The sequence below is a fragment of the Halichoeres trimaculatus genome, unplaced genomic scaffold, assembly GCF_033239565.1.
Source record: "Halichoeres trimaculatus isolate MK-OKI-2021-1 unplaced genomic scaffold, fHalTri1.1 fHalTri1_scaffold_6, whole genome shotgun sequence".
In the NCBI taxonomy this organism is placed as follows: Eukaryota; Metazoa; Chordata; class Actinopteri; order Labriformes; family Labridae; genus Halichoeres; species Halichoeres trimaculatus.
In genome coordinates, this window is record NW_027437184.1 from 33840761 (window position 1) to 33863011 (window position 22251).

Consider the following 22251-nt stretch of genomic DNA (forward strand, 5'->3'; position numbering starts at 1 on the left):
ACACTTCAAATAAACTTAAAGATGGTATAAACTTTTTTTTATGTGTTAATGATTAGGATTTCTTATATATATATATATATATATATATATATATATATATATATATATATATATATATATATATATATATATATATATATATATATATATATATATATATATATATATGAAACATTCATGCTTTGTTAAAGGGAATTATCTTAAGGGAAATTATCTTGTTAGATTACTTAAATTTGTCAAAGCTCTTGTGTTAATGTCTTTTAGCAGATGGTTTGCTGTTAATGTGTACATTTAAGATTAAAATGAAAATAAAATATCACAACATTTTGTTTTCTTGTCTATTGTGTGCATGTAATTTCAAAAAAAGTTAGGAAAACAAATTGCGTCTACAGCAAAAAAAAAAAAAGTTTAAATTTCTTCATCATGATTTTTTATGTTGGTCGATATTTTTTTTCCTATAACATTAGCTCACGAATCTTGCCGCTGTATTTGCTTATTCCAGGGAGCAGATGCGGATTTCATTTAACTCGTGTATTACCGTCTTTTATTTTGAAAGGAAAGGGCGGAAATACGTCCCTCACTGCCGTGCTTGAGGCAACTCGTCGCGCGACTGTTCGTTGAAAAAAATATTGATCAGTGAGAGTTGCTGCAAAAAATCGTCGGAAATAGTGTTTATAAGTAACAATTCTTTTTATGCGTCGAGTGGGTTTGGAGCCGTGTGTTTTCTGTCGGTAAAATGGGAAACTGCCACACCGTTGGACCAAACGAGGCCCTTGTGGTTTCAGGTAACGTTCAGACGATGTGTTTCTGCTCCTCGAGCTCGTGAGGCTCGCGAGGCTCGGTGAAGGGCTCATAGGGGGGAAACTGAACATCATTTGAACACTCTTATTATCTATCTTAAGCTCAGTATTTTTTTCCTTTCAAAAATGTATTATTGCTTGACATTGCATAAACATGGAACAACCAACCTTAACCAGCCTATCCGTGTAATGTACTCAGGCAGGAAAGACGTCCATCCCCGAATGGGACAGAAAAAAAGCACATTTATACGTATCCCTGTACGTATACGTAAAACAGGGACAAACGGCAAGCAAAAGATGGTTAAGAGACGAGCCATACTGCCAGTATTTATCCTTCTCTCCCTTTAATTTAACTTTCTCTTGATAAAGCCACCTGCTTTCCCTCTCAAATAAACTAGTTTGTCATGTTTTGGTAAGTATACTTAAGCGTGTTATCATTATTTTTATTATTAATATATTATTATTATATCATTATTGAGTATTTCTCTGTATTTTAGTGGTTTTGTGGGCTTTGGTTCCTCATCTGTTCTGACATGCATTGTGTTTTTTTTGCCTATCAAGTGCTTTCATTTGTGCTTTTTTCTCATGCTAAATGCGCTGTTTCTGGCACATTTATTGAACTGAGATGTAGGATATGTTGCTGGATGAGTTTGTACATGCTGTTTGTTTTTCATGGGTGGTGGAGGAACAACATGGTGGATCTCTGCGGTAGGAGGACTACAGCAAATTTAATTAGATTACAAGAGAAGCCATGACTAACTCAGCAGCTGATGTACCACTGATACAGGACACATGAGACCTACCTCTGTACAAACAGACCCTACAGAGTAAACAAAGTCAGAGGCCTGGTTGTTATAAAATCTGGTACAGGAAACAACTGGATGCAAACTATGGAAGCCCGAGGTGGACATGTAGCCATACATTTTATGCACTCTTTTGCAATCTTAAAAGATGGATTAAATTATGTTGCCATCTCTTGTGTATAGCAGTTAAATTATTCCAAACATCATCTCAAATGTTCTCGACAGTCCAAATATTTCATACATTGTCACCCTGGAGTAATACTGATGTACTGTAACCAAGAATGCTATGGGCTAGCATTTAAAATGTGTAGCAGGGTCCCCCCCTGTTTGATTACAATTCACAAAAGTACTCTGGGTAGAACATGCAAGCTGTAGCTAGGCTAAAGAGCTGGGAGGGGCTAAGGTAGGAAGAGAATAAGGAAACAAAGGGACAGAGAATCCAAACAAGCAACCGGTGATGCATGAGAAGACGCAGAGTGGTGTCCTCTGTTCAGAAGGTTTTTGGTTTTCAAAACAAAAGTAATAATCAGATGTTGGATTTGGGACCATCATCTTCCGTGAGTGCAATTGAGACGGGGTAATAGGGGTAGTAAACAATTGAGGAGGCATTTTTCTACTTATATTTTCGAAAACCGTGCCTCGAGCAAATGCTCAAAATCATTTCTAACCCTTCCGCTGCTTTTTATTTGCACTTATGCAAGATGATGGTCTTAAAAGTAAACAACTGTAAAACCAAAAAAACTTCAAAACAGAAGACACTGCTCCTCTGTGCACCCTCGTCCTGTGTGTCATTGGTCACTCCAATGTTTCCTTGTGTTGAGCACAAATGACACATTGGAGGCTGAAGTACCTCAGTGGTCGACTGTCCAACACAGGCCAGCCATAAAGAAAATAACGTAGTACAATTCTTTCCTTATACCCCACAGTGCTTGGTCTGAGTAACCCTTTTTTTGGCACAAGAGCCTACACAGGTAGCCTGACGTCCACTTCCTTCCCAATGTAGCTACACATCAAGAGACATCAGGTTTTCTTTATTCTGTAAATTTTATCTCCTCCTATTCTTGCTTTTAACAGTTACTGTATGTGCTACCCTACACCTGCTGGGACTGTCCCTCTGGTTAATTACTACTTCCGTAAGGACATCATAACATCATACTACCTTAATGAAAACAAGCACAGTCGTGGTATATAGACTGCTCATTTTTCCTGGAGTGATACTTGCACACACATATAGGTAGGCCTGTCATGATAACAAATTTTGCTAGACGATAATTTTCCAAAATATTATTGCCGATAAACTATATTATTGTCAATATTATTTTGATTTTTTTTTTTTCCATTTTTTCATTGATGTAATTATGGTAAATGGGATAATAAAGTGAGTACACCATATCAAAAGCAAGAAACTTTAATTTCTTAAGAGTATTTAACTGTAATTAAAAGGTCAGGATCTTTTAAATAAAATAAATTAAACAAAAAATATAATAAATTTAACAAACAAGAAAGAGAAAAAAATACAATAAAATAAAATGAAATGGACTCTCTTTTAGAAAAAAATACATGTCAATGAAAATAATTAATACTAATCAAAAACAATAAAACATAGACCCTGTCTCTAAAGAAAAAAAGAAACTCCAAAAAAAACCCAACAACAATAAAAACTGTAGCCTAAATAAAAGGGAGTTTATACAGTTCCTGAATTGTTTGTAACATGTACTTTTTCCCAGTCAATCCGTTCTGTCTGTCAAACATTTTTAACATTTCTGGCTTTCAACCGTATTGAAGGGCTGCATTTCTTTGGCAATGTAGCTGTCTTTGAGCGCCCACCATTTGGCGCTTTTATTTCTGTTTACTTTGCAGACCAAAAGCCTCAGTAAGAGCGGGTTGACAAAGAACAAGGCTCCGCTGCACCTCCCCTTCTTCTTCTTCGTCGCCACTATTTTCAAACAAATGCGACATATCAGCTCGTTGGTGTTCATGAGCTCACACTTTGTTCATTCTGATAAAAACAAAATATTCCCACACTGGGACTATGGCAGGCAGCTTAAAAACTGTATCTTTGGTGCCATCACTCATATTAGCGTGTGTTTCCTCCTTACCCCTCAGGATGCTCGCTTCAGCTCCGTGTGTACGCGCTAGCAGCCCCGTCTTCACCCCAAAGATCGCATTTTTGACAGATGCTCACTCCGCTATAAATCTGCTAAATCCGCTATAGAACCTATGCACCCCGATGTTAGGAAAGATGGACGTATTGAGCCATCTTCTCATTCAGCCTCTTTGGTCGAAAGAGAGGAGGAAAACAAACATGCATGCACATGTGAGTTTATCGAGGCTGGCAAACTTACAGAGGACGTTATTATTTATCCTTCGGTTAATTGATTTATTAATTTTCGTGACAGGCCTACATAGGGATGGGTATCGAATTAGGTACTTTTATAGGTACTTTGGAGGTACCAACCAAATTCTGTCGAAAGTACTGGGTACCGTTTCATGTAAAATCAAAAGGTGCCATAATTAGGTACCTAAATGCATCCTTGTGACTGTGAGGGAGTGGAAGAGTAGGTGATTTTCCATGCAGGACATGAACACAGCTTTGCAAGGTCATATATTGAAAAGTAATTGTGTTAAATATATATTTTTTATGATTAAACAAATTGATATTTTTTACCACATAAACACAAAAAGTACAGAAAATTGGTACCATTAAATACCCGTACTGATTGCCAGGTACTGGGTATCGTTTCAAATGTGTAAGGTACCCATCCCTACACACATTATATGGTCAGAAACTCTCAGGGAGAACTAAATCCATGTTGATATTGGCAACACTCTGCAAACTAATGTGAGGTTGTTTACCTACAGACTCTATAACTGTGTCAGGTTTTTGTTTCAGTCAGAATTTAAATTTTCATCCCAGGATCTAGGACGTTAATTCTCAGTCCCCAGCCCCTATATCTCCTCTGGGCTTCCGTAGAAATCTCAGACACCCATCCTCAGTGGAAGCAGATCAGTTTGTCTCACTCCGGTCGTTGAACTGATGTTGATCTAAAGCAGACTCAGACCTCTCTTTCTGAAGCTGTTGACCTTATCTGTGTTGGAAACTCTTGCACCACTTTGTGAGTGTGTGTATTGCATAAAAGCTTTCCTGTAACTGGATCTGTCGGCGCTCTTTTTTGTCTCATCAAAAAAAAAAAAAAATGAGCGAGCCAGCTTTGGGACTTTCCATTGTAAACACGTTTTGAGAGCGTGTTGGTGAACACACAGGGGACTGGGAGCAGAGATGAGTGGGCGAGAGCTGCAGGGCTTGATCTCAGGGTTTACGTAATTCCATGAATGTGAAACAAACGTATGTGTAGGGAGGTTGTGTGTTGCAGCCACTTGTTGTGACAGGAATCTGTTGTCTGTGTAAACTCTCATTCATTCGTGTGAAGCCCCTCCTCTGGCCTCTGTGCCATAAATGCCATCAGGAATCCTAGTTATGCCGGCGGTATGGACTGGAGAGCTAAAATGGTGTGTGGCTCTAAGTCGGTCCATAGGATTCAGACTGTTGCAGCTTTAGATGGCGGTGACATTTGGAGGGGGGGGGGGGGGGGGGGGGTTTAATCAGAAAGGCATTCAAACAGCTTTTCTCTATATTTTAGCACTGTGTGTTCAATTCTATCTTTATACCTCTCAGTGTGTATAGAGGGAGCTTAAAAGTTGTGGATCTTTCTTTTTCAGACTCATATGTTGAGGACTGTCAATATGAAGGATGATGCAGTTTATCAATCATCATCATCAAATTGAGAGTATTGCTCACTTTCCAAGTCGTGCTCTATTCTTTCCTGGTCAGCACATTGTTACTCTGCTATTTCCTGAAGGATGTCGCTCCGTCACATCAGGAAAGAGAACTTTTTCTCTGATATAAAGGATGTATTTGACTGAAATCTCGTTAAAAGGTCTTAAAAAGATTTGTATAGAGTTAGCTCTGATGACAGAAATGTAGAGCGATGTGTGTGTGTGTCCTATGTGTGTTTACAATCCTGCTGTTGCTTGTGGCCATGGTGGGAGACTGTGTCAGTAAAGATAGTCCTCCCAGCTCCTCCCCCCTCTGTCGGTCCGTTAACGCGTGACAGCTGGGAATGTCACACTAAACTCTGCAGATTAAAACATCAGGCTGGGGCCAGAGGGGAGGGCCAGGAGTGTTGGCAACTTTACCAAACTTCAGCTCCACACAGCTCTCACTCTCACTTTGATACCTCTGAAACTGTGAATTCATTCAGCGACAGCACATGAAGTTTGAATATCACATGTTTCCAGTGTGATGTGTGAGTGATCAAAGAAGGAACTCAAAACACATCCACAACTTCTGTTTCATAACTCTGGATCCTTTTTTTGACCAAGGGGTGCAGAAAGTTTAGTGCAGCTGAAATTTGTGTGACAGTCTGTGGTGGATGTGATGTGAACAGTGTCACATCATAGAGAGTCCACAGCATCTGATTTTTCTTGTGGCGTTTCCCCTTGAGAACAAGTGGTTTCTCACACCCTGACATTGCTTTTTTGTTTATTTCTGGTGCCAGACAAGACTTTTTATTTCGTAATTTTCATGTTACAGCCAAGTAGAAGAAAGGGAGTGTTTATAATATATTTGATAACACAAACAATGCTTACCTCTCAAAACAATCTGTTAGAACAAGCATTATGGTCAGATTTTCAGGCCTTTCCGAGAAAAGTGGAGAGGACATCATCACTCTTAGGAAGCTCACCTACTGATCAGTCAGTTACGTTACTCTATGACTGATAAACTCAGTAAATTATTTATCAAAGTGTAGTGACACATTAGGGACACTGACTTGGCAGTTCCACGATGAAGCTGTGATGTAATTGTTGTTTTGGTCATTTAAAAAAAAAAAAAAAAAAACCTCTTCACTGAAACCAAATCGTCGGTTTCTTGGGAGACTCACTTTGAATAATTACCTGAGCCTGTTAGTGATAACACAAACAGAGGCCCCCCGGAAGTCAAGTTAAATATTTTTTCATATAGTGTTAGAACACAGCAGAAGCATTTTGAGGTTTCCACTCTCATAAATCAGGTCTTTGTCTTGTTTTTTTTTTTTATTTAACAGACTAAATAGCCTTATGTTATTCTAGGGCTGCAGCTATCGAATATTTTAGTATTTGAGTATTCTACTGAAAATCCCATCAATTAATCGAGTAATCGAATAAAATACATTTTTGTTTCGTTAAAGAGCAGTTATTTTTCTAATGAAAAATTTTCCCTTTAAGAAATAGAATTTTCTGATACAGCATGTCAAAAAGAGCACTTGCTTTGGTAGCTCCAAAATTTGTAAACACACTTTGACACATTTTTTGTGCCTTGCACATCTCATCAAATGTTGCGGACCCAAATGGCACCTGTTTCGTAGAATGACCCATTAGTCTCCAAACTCCAGAAAAGAAGCTAGATTTGTTGCTAGTTGCTATTTTGTATAAGAGTTAGCTTGAGGGGTCTGAAAACTCTCTTAATATGGCCTCAGCTCTATTTGAAATACCACTCTTTGATCTTTTTTAAAATTAAACGGTTCCTCGAGGCGGAGAAAATGACTTGAGTATTTTTTGTAATCGAATACCTTGAATCATTCGAGGAATCGTTTCAGCTCTATGCTATTACTCTAATTTACATGATGGGATGTCATTTGTCTGTACACTGTCGCATTTACATTTCTCCTGCTGCTGTTTCGCGCACAGTAAAGTTCCACCCCCAGTTCATGGACACACAAACACCTACGCAAATATACAAACAGAGAAGCAACTTATTCATAGCAGACAGAGAGCTGGGGAAACACCAGAAGAAACATCTCCCAGTGTCTTTTCTGTGAAGATGCAACACTCGCTTTCCTGCACACACACCCCCTGCCGCTAACGCTGCAACCCCCTTAAGCTGTAAACCCAGAGAAAACACTTTATTTTAATAGACTCAGCGCAATGGTCCTGTACAAATTATGTTACAGCTATTCAACAAACCCTCAAACCATGGGTGTTCAAACTTTTTTCAAAGAGGGCCAAATTCCATTTAGTGAAAATGACCATGGACCAGCAGCTTTGAACAGTATCATTAAAGGGGACATATCATGCTGATCCCTGATTTAATACTTAGAAATGATATAATAAATTTGAAAACAAGACCTTTCACCCCCTGAATTTTCAAAAAATGAGATATTGTATTTTTTCTGATATCCTAGAACGAGATTTGATGCCTCTGAAAATAGGTCATTGACATTTGGCTTCGGGATTTCGACCTTCATGACGACACGAGGATCCTTTCTTTTTATTGGAGTAATCTGATAAAGCAGCTCCTCCTCTGTGAAGTCAGTTAGTCACACAACCGCCACCGAGGGATACACCCACCAAGAGCCGAGTATAAACGTATAACCTATACATGTTACAGTACCGGTTTGACTCACCACACTGAAGCGTCCTGAGATGATCTGTGTCCAGGTGGATTTTCTTCCTCCTGAGCTGCAGAACCGTCCAGGTCTGACTCGGGGTCCAATATAAAAGGACGTATCCTACACTCTGCCATTTTATTAGTGCTATCAATGCCTTAAAGTGAAGTTTTGGCAAACAGCAAACTCACTCGGTCTGCTCCATCCAATGTGGTGATTTTGTAAATACTACCACGCTGCAAAAACCACCCCCTGGCTCTACCTCCTCCGCCCCTCTGATAGAAGTGACCAATCAGAGCACAAAGGGCTGTGACGTTGCGAGGTTCCTGGAGGTCATTCTCCAAACGGAGTGTTTCAACGAGATCTTCAGAATGGCCTAAAATGAGGATATTGAGAACGCTATTGTGGGGCAATGAAGGAACTAAATGACTTGTACTGAGGGCAGTAATGCTTTACAGGCATCCTAGTCTGGCATAGTGAAAAGGAGAAACAAGCATGATATGTCCACTTTAACAATGAAAGTAACATGAATGTTCTATTTTTGAGCTATTTCTTTTAGTGATTTTTATAAAAACCAGTCTCTCAGTGCTCAAACCTCCTTGTTCCATCAGCACAGACTGATGAAATCAAAGCTCACCTGTTCCTCGGGTGACTGTCTCTTGATCCCAGATGATCAGTTGTCAGTTTTCTGCAGTGTTACCTGCTGCGTAAACATCAGCAAACTCTGCTTCTGACCAAGGAACGTGTTCTCCACTAGGGGGCGATTTGGAGAAAATATGTCAGGATGTTTTCATGGCAGGATCAGGATCTGGACTTTATTAAATTGTTTTTCATCATGTTTTTAAAACTATTTCAACCTGTAAAAGAAAACAATTTTAGCCCAAAACAAGTATTGTATACTGAACTCTGAACAGTTTTTCTTCACCATTTCATAACTCTAATCTGGTCTTGTATCCTCTGATGTGTTATTTGAACTCTCACATTTTCACATCACAATAAAAACATGCATTTAAAGACGTCAGGTGCAAGAGTTCTTGAATTTCTGCAGAATGTACAGAGCTTTAGCTTTAGACAAGTAGCCTATGAACAGTCCAGACGTGGTTTAGTGAGACCTTACAGATAGACTTCGGTTTGTGCATATGACAGAAGATGTAAATAATCACATCATTTAGGACATGATTCATTTCAGTGTCATTGTAAGATGAAAGCTGGGGTCTGACTGATCATACCTGCCTGACTTTCTTATTTTTACTTATAAAACACTGAACTTGTCTCTATTGCCTCAGTAGAAAATCCACAGTCATGTTTGTTGTGTATTGTACAAAAGAAAGATGTTTCACATGAACTGTTAGAGAATGATAAGAAACCTCTTTGTGCACCAGCGTGTGCAGATTTATCAGAGCTGACGAAGTTCTGGATGAAAACTGTCAGGATCAGTGAGAAATGATGCAGCTATCATTCAGAGAGCTGGCAGGTGTTACACATCTGGTCCTGTTGACATGAGGCAGTTAGACTAACACTTCCTGGCTGCAGTGACTCAGTCCATCATAGTAAGTGTCGGAGTGAGAGTGAAGAGGAGGAGCGTCAAAGTGGAAGTGGCAGCGGAAAGCAGACAGTGAAAGCTCCATGTGCAAGAGGAGCGCTCGTTGTGGTGATGTGGTCAGACGAATGGAGCTTGTTTTTGAGTTTCTGGAGAGCACATGATCGACTGAAACCATGAACAGGAGATGAGAACGAGGTTACTCTCTGACAGATCTCTCAGTTTCTCTACACTCTGGGTTTGAGGCCACGAACAGGATTTTAACCCAGTAATGACAGAAGGAAAACACATGTTTGGTTCAATAAAGCAACATTATCACTGATTGACAGCTGTGCTTTTTCTTTAAACCACAGTGTAAGATGATTTCCTCTCTTTTAGCTTTGTTTTTGGTCTCCAGTGCTGAGGGGAAATCTGTGACTCCACTCTGTTCATCAGCTGGTCTCCAACTCTTCTCTTAGAAAGCTGGAAAGTAGCACACGCTAACACACTGAAAATGAAGCTGGCTTGTGTTACTTTAGCCACCTTTAGATAGACTTGCCTTTAAAATTCAAAAACTCTTACCCCCAAAGATTCCAAAATTGCTTGTTGAAGAGTTTTGAGAGTGTGTGGTTGCAGTTTGTCCAGCTTTGGTCGTAACCATGGGACATGTGTTTCCTCTCTTTTGTCTCACAGGTGGCTGCTGTGGCTCAGATCAGAAGACGTATGTAGTGGGAGGCTGGGCCTGGGCCTGGTGGCTCATCTCTGACATCCAGAGGTAAGATCTTTCTGCTTCCGGCTCCAGACCACAAACTGTGCTTCAGCGCCCTCACACGCTTTGAAGCCTTGGATAGTTCTCACAGACTCTGTCCTAAAGGTAAAGAGAAAGAGTATCCACACGTTCATTGGTCAGACACAAGGGAATAAAGAGACTATTAATCGGAGCACAGTGGAGACACTACCAAGTGCTGCTGATCCAGGGCTGGGTGATACATCAAGTCTTTGTATCTGTTCACAAAACATTACCATATTGACTAGAATATAAGACACTTTATTTTGTTGATGATAATGTAAAAAAGTAGGATCATCTGTTAATCAGGCCTAACCATTGACACATGCTGATAGGTCCAGTTCCAATCCAGTGACCTCACTGTGGCTGCGATGATCTGTTAATCACAGCACAGACACAGAGACAGGAGCTATCAGAGCTATGGACAGGAGACGAGACATGGAGAGAAGTGCTGATTGTCCAGAGCAAAGTGGACCAAAAGTTGGGAGAGTTAACAGACAACAGAGGCATAGTTGTGACGCTAATTTTAAGGTAACGCTGGTCAGTGCAGCAGAGGCAAAAATGTGAAGTTACAGAGAGTAATGTCCGAAGATCACGTGTCCAAACAGACCATCTGAAAATGTGAATTATGAAAGAAAAGTTTATCATGGTCCTCAAAGTGGCCATTCCCAAAACACTGACAGGAGAGTTTGTGAGTTTGTTACTGAAACAATGCAACAAAGCATGGCCATCACCAGAGCTGTCATCAGAATTACATTGAAAACACAGATCTCTATTATTTCAATGATTTTCTCTGAATTTAAAAAAAAAAAAAAAAATTCTTTAAACAAAGTAAATTTTGATTATCAAAATCTTTTTCCAAAGGTTGGTCAGGAGCGTCATCAGCGTCATCCTATATTTGGGTCAATACAACAATTTATTGACTTGAAGCTACGGTCTCGCCCATTTCTCTTCTCACCACTAAAATCACCGTCCTCCTCCTGCTCATTCATAACAACACTCAGTGTACAGAGACAGCATGGAGTCAGCATGTAGTCAGAGAGGGTGGGAGTGATGCTACCTAAGAGAAGCTGCTTGTTAGGATGACAAATGTTGGTTTGATTCTTTAAAGATGGGTCAGACTTTAGCCACATTTCCACCAAGCAGACCAGTTCGGTTCATCTCGGTATGGTGCGCATTTTGCAGCGTTTCCACTGACTTATCCCGGGACGGATCCCTAAAAACTGAGACAAGCCAGCCTACTTTTTTGTGACCCTTCCATATGGGTGCCAGACTGAACTGATCTGCTCTCAGAAGGTGGAGCAACACACTGCAGACCATTGATTGGTCAAAAGAATCGTCACTTACCCTGACAGCGGCTGTATTTCTCCTGGTGGCACGCAGACCTCTCTGAAACAAAGCTTGTTTGCATTTGTATCAAAGAGCTACATGCTAATCACAGAGAGGATGAAATGCTGCATGTCTTCCATCTAGCGGGGTAAGCTGCTACGGCATCACGCCATTGTTTAACAGCTGCGGCTTCCGGCATCCGGCTTTCACGCCGCCCACCACGAGAGGGCACAGTTTGCTGTGGAAACGCAAACGGGATGAGGCTTAACTGTACCAAACCGTCCCAAACCGTACTGAACCGACCCGAACTGCTTGGTGGAAACGCAGCTTTTTAGAGGATGACACAAACAGGTTACAATAAAAGTTTGGACACAATGAGTCAAATTCAAAATAAGCTTCATTGGCATGAATTTTTTTGTAAATAACAACAAAGGCCAATGTACAAATAAAAGGATTAGGATTTGAGAGACACAAAGAGTCTCTTTCAACATTTTGTCTGTGATACAAAGAGTGTGAAACCGCCTGCTCTAAAACCAACTGTGACGCAACATTTACCAACTGCTGCTTTCAGGAGGCAGTGCCCTCAGAGAGACAGAGAAAAGTGGGGCAACGTTAACAAAGCAGTGGCTCATCATGTTGTTAAAGACATGTTAGCTGTTGAAACTGAGGAACAGGATGTCTTTTTTCAATGATTTACCACCACCTGTAGACACAGGGAACATCTTTCTTTATCACAATTATTTAACAAGAGAAGTACTGAAAATGTTCACATTACAGCCAGAGATCCTCACCACAGAGTCTCACTTCACTCAGACCATCATGTAGTCCAGCAGGGTCTGTAAGACAAATATGATCATGACAGGACATTTCATAGGAGATGATGAGTGTTGAACCAGTAATCATCTCCAACATCACACCAAGCTGTAAGTTCAGTTTAACAGGACTGTATCACTACAAACACTGAAATCTTAGCCAGTGTTTATGTCTTAACTTCAGTTAAAACTTTTTATTATTGATAAGAATAATGTGTTCTTATCAGAATTATGTCTTCTTGGCAGATTGGCATTTTTAATCTATTTTTCAAGCAACTCAAGCATCATTTTTGTCTTTTAACATCTTAAATTAAGACACTCTCTCAGACTTGTCAGTGAATGGAGCTCATATTGGGACTGATTAGATGTTTTACTTGAAATGAGAAATAAACTCTTACAAAAGAAAAATATATGTAACAATATATTTTTTGAAATATATTGTAATATATTGTAATATATTCTTTTCCCAATACATTTTCCAATATATTATATATTTGATATACATGGAATAATATATTGAGGGCACATATATAATATATTATATATTCATGAAATATAGTGCAATATATTGCAAAATATACAAATGATTGCTGCTTTCCATATATTGCAATATACTGCAAAATATAAATACTAAATCTCATATATGGGAATATATTAACTCATAAATGACATGATATTTTCCAATATGCTGGAATATATTTTTCTTTCGTAAGGGAATACTTGCTTGGATTTCAGTTTTTTTAGCGGTATTTTAACAATGGATAACAGGAGTGAAGTTGTCAGAGTGGTGCTGCAATTAAGTCGCAGACCTTATTTGGCATTTGGTAAAAAAAAAAAAAAGAAAAAGCATTGAATCAGCCCAAAAAATAAAGATAACAGGCTTAATGGTCAGAAAAATCACACATTAAAGAATGCTCATTGACCACAGGATGATAATGGAAAGTGAAATATATATGAATAAAACTAGAAATATATTGTATCAGCTAAAAAATCAGGCTATGAATTTTCCTCCACATCACCCAGCCCTGCATTGATCAGCAGTTTATTTTCAGTCAGTCCTGTGTACATCGTCCTGGGGTTAAACACACTCTTTGGGACATGGTGTGTGTGTATTATCCAAGGCTGTAACACATGCATTTCTTGCGTATACACTCAGAATTAGACAACAATAACAAATATAAGATAATTTCATCATAGTTATATACTTCAGAGTGACAGTTTTTGTTTATTCTAATAGTCCCATTTAAATTTATGTTATTGATATTTTAGCTCAGGCTGTGTGAATCTGTTAAATCCAGGAAAATGATGTTTATAGACGTGTTTGAAGGATGAGAAACTCTGAGTGAGAAATTAATCTTGAAGAGTAAATATTTACTGAATGTATAAACAAAGCTCATCTTCACTGTTCGCTGCTTTCAAGTGTAGCTCCATGAATCCAGCCGTGGACAGCTGGAGTGCAGCCATGAAACACACTTTATATTAAAAAAAAGAACGTCCAAAATATGTTCTTGGTGTGTTTTAGTTGAAAGAAGAGTTCAAGTTAAAATCATTGAGGCTGTCAGTGGTAGAAGAGAACCAAGCAGAGTTAAAAACAATAAATGGTGGAGCTTCCTCTGATCTTAAGTCTTAATGAGGATGTTTAAACCACAGCTGAAGCAGTTGGAGGGAGACAGACTGTTTGTCTGACCTCATTTAACTTGAGTGGAGCTGCGTTTGTTGGCCTTTAATTCTCCTCAGAGTCGACCATGTGATCAGCTGCAGGGACTCTTTTTCTGTTCTACTGACCAGAAGTGAAGCTATTTAAACACACACATTTTTCAAAGATGATCAGTAAAAGTTATATTTCAGTTAGTCAGAGCAGCTGATCCGAGCCCTGTGGTTATTTCTTGTCTGTTGAGCTTCTGGTTTTCATTGATTTGTTATTTGGTGTCTGCCTGCCTCTCGTCTCTCCTCTGCTAACCTGCTTTGCTTCCTCTGATGTGGATCTCACCCCGTCTCAGCCTGTGTCTCCGTCAGGTTAACCCATTTCCCTTTAAGTGCTGCTCTTTGTCCTTAGTTGCTAGGAAACCTGAGCGTAGACATGGACAGTCAAATAAAGTTGATGCATGGCTGGACATATAACTCCCTGTTTGGAGACACAAGCTGCCTCAGGAAGCCTTTCTCAGCCCAGCATGTTGGTCATGAGCAGTTTGGTTCAGATGGTAAAATAAGGAGAGCTGGTCCCCCCTGAGTACGGCCTCTTTCACTAAAAGCCCTGCGTGTGTGTGTGTGCGTACGCTGGGAGCTCAGGAGCTTTATGGACACAGAGGGGAGCTGTGTGGCTTCCCGCTTGTGATGCAGTAATCATGTTAATGTCCAGGCCTGTGACTCATTGATCTAATTCTTCTGGAGGTGGAGCTGTTAGCCAGAGAGTCTCCTCTCCTGCTGCAATCAGCCTCCAGTGTCCCATGACTCTGACATCAATGAAAACAACAATCCCTTTTTATTCAAGAAGAAGAAGAAGCAGATCTGGCTGCTCACATAATCTCACATTGAAGGATCGTCAGATTCCCGTGTAATCTCAGACTAATGTCATCATGGAGCAGGAATCCTGTCAGTCAATACTTACAGTGGAAAACAGAAACAGAGAGTTTATATCACGGGGAGTCACATTACGTGTAAATAATTAACTATGTAAAGATGTGTCTCCACTTCCTCATGTTCAAAGAGTGAAGCCAAAACAGCTACAGCTTAGTTATGCCCCTTGTTTTGGAGGTTTATCACTCTTTTACATTTAAAATCTTATTAGATATAATAAAATGATTTGCTCTCACACTATGGGATGGGTACCTAATTTGGTACTTGTATGTATACCAAACAAATTACATCTATAGTCCAAATACTGATCAGCGTAAAATCAAACAGCACCATATTTAGGTACCTAAACACATCCTTGTGACTGTAAAGGAGTGGAAGAGTAGGAGATTTTCCACGCTGGACATGAACACAGCATTGCAAGGTTATAGAATGAGAAATAAATATGTTGAATTTAAAAAAAGAGAGAGAGATTTTATTGTTAAACAAAGTAATAATTATTACCACACTAACACACAAAAGTACCAAACATTGGTACTGTCTGGTACTGATTAGATATGCAATGATCGATCAGTGCCAATTTCCTAAATTTTAGGGGTGATCGGCCCATCCTTACATATGAACTTGATTTTATAAACCTCTGGAAAGGTCTCACAGCCAGCCATTGTTGCTTTTTGCTCTGAGACCTAAAACTCAGGACACTTCAGTGTTTATGTTAAAACATCAAGATTTTATCGTTTCACAGGTATTGTTCAATGATTTTTAGGGATGTCCCGATATTACATTTTCACTTCCAATACGATACCGATACTGCAGCATTGAGAATTGGCCGATACCGATATTAATCCGATACGATATCAGCATTAAACATGCATACTTTTATTACTTATTTTGTAGTTTGTCTGTCATGTTAGAAAAAGCTTGATTAAGTGATATTATTCAAACAAAGAACAGTAATCAGCAACAGTAGGTATGAGGAAAAACTGACCCATTTATTATTAACTAATGGGTAACAGAAACTGCTTACATCGGAGATTTTAGATGCATTCAGATACGATACTGATACTTGTTTTTTTGCTGATATCGGACCAATATCAGATATCAATATTCGACTGGGACACCTCTGATGATTTTCAATAAAATAAGATTGTAACATTGAAGGCATATGCTGTCAGTTATAAACAATAAAAAGTAAAACTCGGTATTGGCCCCAGTCAGTATTAGCAGGTCAGGCTTTTTAAAAATCGGTGATAGGCCAGAAAATTGTGATTGGTGCACCCCTAGTACTGATGACGACTGCCAGGCACCCAGCATTGGTACCGTATTGTTTCAAATGTAAATTATACCCATCCCTACTCACACTGTGTGTACAAATCAAAGAAATGAGCAACAAGAGAAACTTTTTTTTTTTCAATCCAGCTACAAATGTGTTTATTTCTGCTCTGAATTTGGCTGTTTTAACATGAGACCTTATGGAGACTGTTTGGCTTTTGCTGCCAGCCCCAAGTGGCCACTTGAGGAACTGCAGTAATTTAATTACTATGACCACATTTTTCACCAAAGAGTAAAATCCAGACCTGTGCTTTTTGTTAAGCAGACTCGGATAACATTTGTTACAAGTTAACTAGAACACACATGAGTCAAGGCAAAGACCCTTAGCATTAGCATTCAGAGCTAAAGGCAGCACATTCAGGAGGTCAGGTTGTGTCCTTCCCCCCTCCCCTCTCCTCTCTTTCTCTTCATCTCGGTTACTGACATTCCTAACAGCTGTTGTCCAACTTACTGTTTTGCCTCTGCTACTCCCGCCTGCCTGCCTGCCTGCGTAGAATGTCTCTGGAGGTTATGACCATCCTCTGTCGCTGTGAGAATATCGAAACTTCGGAGGGTGTTCCCCTGGATGTGACAGGGGTGGCTCAGGTAATACATCCCAAAAGACCCCCCCTCAATCAAAAAGCAGCCAGCGGCTGGTGCCGGAGACCGAAGGAAGACCCAGGGAGAGGGTTGAACTAACAAGCTAACGTCTGTGTGTGTTTGTTTTTCTCACCTTCATGGCTTTTTTCTTAGGCAGCAGACGGGGACACTCGGCTGTCACTCACGCGGGCTTCACCATGGAGCTCAGCTCTGAGTCATTCATCAACGGGGCAATGAAGGTTTTAAAAAAAAGCTTCAAAGAGGCTGTGTAGTGCGAAGTCTAAATTTGAATTGGATCCACACAAAAGACAAAAACCTGAACGTGGGTGGCGTCTGACTTTGCTCCGTTGTTAGTGATCTGGAGTCCTTGGGTGAATGGTTTCACTTTGTCCTCTTCTTTTCCTTGTGTTCTTGGCCCTTCCCTTCATTTGCTTTGTCAATTTTTATTTTATATTTTTTCCACATTCTTCACAGGATAACGCTTGAGATTATGACCCTGCAGCCCAAGTGTGAGGATGTAGAGACAGCGGAGGGTGTAGCTATTACTGTCACTGGGGTGGCTCAGGTAAATCACCACACTTTCCTGGGAATGCCAGTTCAGACTCCACTAACACCCCCACACACCCACCCCTTTCTTTACACACCCTCCTCTTTCCTCCGGCATCGCCCCATGATCACAGCACAGGTGGGCTCCTGTGGAGGTGACTGCCTGTTCTGGTTTAGACTCTGAGTCAGATGTGTGCATGATAAACCCTCATGTCCAGGCACAACACACCTGTTTGAAGTGACCGAGCTTTCATTCAGACTGACAGTATCACATGACCTCTTTTTATTGTAATGACACCCTTTGTGTCAGGTAAAGCCCTCAAACTGGTCCTCCCAGTCCACATGCCAGCATCTCCCTGCTGCACACCCACACACCCCCACAGCCCCTCATGTTTTGTTGACACAGTGTTATTTTCAGTCTGAACTTGGTCCTGGTGGAACAAACTGATGTGCATTTCAGTGTCTGTCAGTGTTTTTTCCTTTCTCAGCTGTTTGGTTGTTTAAACTGTGCCACATTATTTTTTAAGGCTGCCAACTTTCAGATGTAGGAAAATGAAAATCCATCTTCAAAGAAAGTCACCTCTCAGCTCAGGGGTTAAATCAGGTGACGCAGTAAGAAGGCTGCATTCCTTAAAGGAGCAGTCCCAGGTTTAACCCCCTCCCTCTCAGCCGTTGCCTCATGTCAATCACACACTTCTTCATTCCTGTGTCTCACTTGATCCACTCTCCTGTCCTCTCAACACAGCTTAAACAATAAATAAAATCAATAAAAATCTCTCAAATTATACCAAAAAACACACCAAAAAATCAGTCGGTAATATCCCACAGGCTCAGAGCCTGCCTGTTTGCTTTCCCACACACATTTCTGCTAAGTGAGTTTCTTTGTTGTGAAAACACAGAAAAAAACACCAGGATACTTTCGAGAAACACGAAGCAAAGCTTTCCTCATCGCTAACGTCTGACCTCCTCCTGTTGTTGCTCTCAATCTGAGCATCCAGACCCTCCCTGCAGACCCCTGGATGCAAAGCAGCTGCAGGAAAAAACGACAGGTTGTTTGATTTACATGATTTTAAAACCATGCTTTGGGTACCTGAGGTTGTAGACCAGACATGTGTCCTGCATTCTGCTGTACACCTGACATTATAAACAGCTGTGTGTACGACCAAGTTAATAAGAAAGAAACATCAGTGATAGTTTATATTCATCTACATTTTTACACATGTGTCATGTGAAGCTCCTGTAAAAAGTTTTCAGCTGAAACTGTGTGAATAACAGTAATAATAATAATTTCATTAAAGCGCCTTTCTGACACTCAAGGTCACTTTACAATTGAATAAAACACAGTAAAAAAGAAAAAAAAATTAAAGTAATAAAAACAACAAACAAAAGTAGCATGAAATTAAAATGGATCAGTGAAATCAGAGGATGAAGCTTAGAACAGTTTGGTTTTTAATTTTGATTTGAGGATAGAGAGTCAGTATTTCTGAGGTGTGGTGGTGGAGTTCTGCTCCCCGTGGTGCTGAGTCGAGCAGAGGGAGGAGGAAGACCTGAAGGACCCAGAGGAGGTGGCAGTGAAAGTATAAACAAACTTAGATTGATCCCTCCACATTATCTGCAAATGCAAACAAGAATAATAATATAAGTAAAGTAAGTTTATTGCCTGTAAGAGCTGCAACTGGACAGGTGACAGTCAAAAATAAGAAACTGCAGGAAAAGTCTTTGTTTACATTTTGTAAGTTTGATGCAGAAGTTCCTTAAAGGAGTCTTTTCTTTATTAGAGCTTAAAGTAGTAAAAAGCAGCATTAAGAAGAGGGTGAACGACGAAGTCACTTGCTAAAACTAATAAATGTCAGTCGACGTAACCAGTGTACTTATAGAAATCTGAAAATGCACAAAAAATATAAATGTGTTTTTATCAGTCTATTACACTAAAGCAATGAAATTTAAAATGACTTTAAACCAACTGAGCCAAATATATAGAGAAAACATTGATGTGTACAGTATACTGACTTGCTCAGTACAACGAAAACATATCAACTTTAGAAATGAAATATTTAAAATAAACTTGAAAATGATATTTCATAACAAATAACTAATTTCATCAGTACGCTTGCAGTACTTCTAGGAAGGTGAATTATTTAATACTAGTCATGTTTCTGTGGCTACAACTTTTGACAATTTAACAGGACTGATTCTGTAATTGGTTAAAAATGGTTGAAATGTTATTTACTATGACAGCAACAGAAATGCAAACTACACATTTAAACATCCAACATGTTTTTATTCGGTATGCAAACTATCACTTAGGCCTGTCACGATAATCAATAAATCGATTAACTGATAAATAAAAATGTCCTTGGTAAGTTTGCCAGCCTCCGTAAACTGACACGCGCATGCATGTTTGTTTTCCTCCTCTCTTTTGACCAAAGAGGCTGAATGAGAGTCTATCTTTCCTAACATCGGGGTACATAGGTTCTATAGCGGATTTAGCAGATTTATAGCAGAGTGAGCATCTGTCAAAAATGCGATCTTTGGGGTGAAGACGGGGCTGCTCGCGCGTACACACGGAGAGAGCTGAAGCGAGCGTCCTGAGGGGTAAGGAGGAAACACACACACGCTAATATGAGTGATGGCACGAAAGTTACGGTTCTTAAGCCGCCTGCCACAGTCCCAGGGTAGGAATATTTTGTTTTTTATCAGAATGAACAAAGTGTGAGCTCATGAACACCAACGAGCTGATATGTCGCATTTGTTCGAAAATAGTGGCGACGAAGAAGAAGAAGGGGAGGTGCAGCGGAACCTTGTTCTTTGACAATCAGCTCTTACTGAGGCTTTTGGTCGGCAAAGTATATAGAAATAAAAGCACCAAATGGTGGGCGCTCAAAGACAGATACATTACCAAAGAAATGCAGCCCTTCAATACGGTTGAAAGCCAGAAATGTTCAAAATGTTTGACAGACAGTATGGATTGACTGGGAAAAAGTACATGTTACAAACAATTCAGGAACTGTATAAACTCCCTTTTATTTAGGCTATAGTTTTTATTGTTGTTTTTTTTTTTTTTTTTTTGAGTTTCGTTCTTTCTTTAAAGACAGGGTCTATGTTTTATTGTTTTTGATTAGTATTAATTATTTTCATTGACATGTATTTTTTTCTAAAAGAGAGTCCATTTCATTTTCATTGTATTTTTTTTTTCTCTTTTTTGTTTGTTAAATTTATTATTTTTTTTGTTTAATTTATTTTACTCAAAAGATCCTGACCTTTTAATTTCAGTTAAATACTCTTAAGAAATTAAAGTTTCTTGCTTTTGATATGGTGTACTCACTTTATTATCCCATTTATCATAATTACATCAATGAAAAATTGGAAAAAAAAATCAAAATAATATTGACAATAATATCGTTTATCGGCAATACTATTTTGGAAAATTATCGTCTAGCAAAATTTGTTATCGTGACAGGCCTACTATCACTCAATAATAGAAATCCTATTTTTCATATGGCCATCTCATCTAAAAATATGTTTTTCTTATCATTTTCTGCTGTTTGCTTTCTGTCAAAAAAAATCTGTGATAACATAAAAACTTCAGAAAGCATCAGGGCCAGTTGGTGGTAAAACGGGTGCAGCACCAAAAGGTTCAGAGCTGAAGAAAAACACAGAGACTCCTGCTGCACCAATGAGCTCTGAGAGGAACTTCTACAACAGTAAAAGAAAAAGAAAAGTTACATTCCAACTTTGATTCAACTAGAACATATATGTAGATCATATCCATAACTAGCCTGTGATAACTGTGGCCATATTTGAAGTGTAAGTCGAGTTATGTCAGCACTGGGTGGCAGGAAGCTGTTGGGAAAACCAGAGAAAAGTTAGCAGTGACTATAGGATGGTATTTTTGCTTGAAATGCCCATCCCTGGCATTATGATATATATGTATAAACGAGTGAATAACTGCCTGAAAATAATAAAAATAATAAGTTAAGGTCATGTGAGACTTTCATATCTACATAAGGAGGGTTTCTCCTTCCACTGTGGAGTCTTTCTCTGCCATGTGTCTACTTGTCACAGAACAGACAAACCAGTTTGACCAGTATGTGTTAATGTATTTATTTCACAGTTTATTAGCACCTCACCTGGTTTAACGTTAAATCTGATTTGAAAAAGCGGAAGCACCTGAAGACCGTCAGAATAACGACTTCTCACCTCTGAGACCTGAACCATCCAGAGAGCACATGAATACAGCAGAAAAAACTGAACAGGAATGACTTCCTTATTCTCCCTTTGAAGAGTTACTATTCTCCTCATCAGTCTCACAGAATATAATTCAGACTGTGCTTTTTGGTGGGAAAGTTAAACTGATGTGAACTCTTCCCTAGGTGCTGACATGTTTAGCTCTCTATCAGTAAATCAGAGGTGAAGACAGAAACTGCATGTGAGCAGTCTCCTGATCCTTTAAAGTGCACCTTTCCATCTGCAGCTTCTGTAAATGAGTAAGATACAGTTCAAACCATACTACACTTAACCCACAGCTGTAATTTCAGCCAGATCAGAAGATGATCATCAGAACTGTGAGTGGCCGTAGTGAACCTGTTGTTAACGCCTCACTGTAACTGTCTGATCTGAAAACTTAGTTCCCATATGAACCGTAAAGGTGAAAGTTGTTTTAAGGTGGATTTTCTCTCCAAGAACAAAAGTGTTGTGCTCTCACTCATGTCTCTTTTTTTTGTCAGCATGCCAGATTTCCCTCG

At 39.4% G+C, this 22251-nt stretch overlaps 1 protein-coding gene across 2 annotated transcripts in view; it reads left to right on the forward strand.

Moving 5' to 3' along the window:
* The first annotated feature begins 567 nt into the window (after positions 1-567).
* Positions 568-22251, forward strand: part of LOC141791416 (flotillin-2a) — a 34174-nt gene continuing 12490 nt past the window's right edge. The window contains exons 1-3 of one of the 2 annotated variants that reach the window (XM_074671859.1): positions 568-785; positions 10241-10322; positions 16876-16966. In XM_074671859.1, coding sequence (XP_074527960.1) covers positions 737-785; positions 10241-10322; positions 16876-16966 — 222 coding nt within the window. In that variant the 5' untranslated portion in view covers positions 568-736. Of the gene's footprint in view, positions 786-10240; positions 10323-16875; positions 16967-17434; positions 17526-22251 lie in introns of both variants that reach the window. The other variant, XM_074671858.1, reaches the window with a different exon arrangement.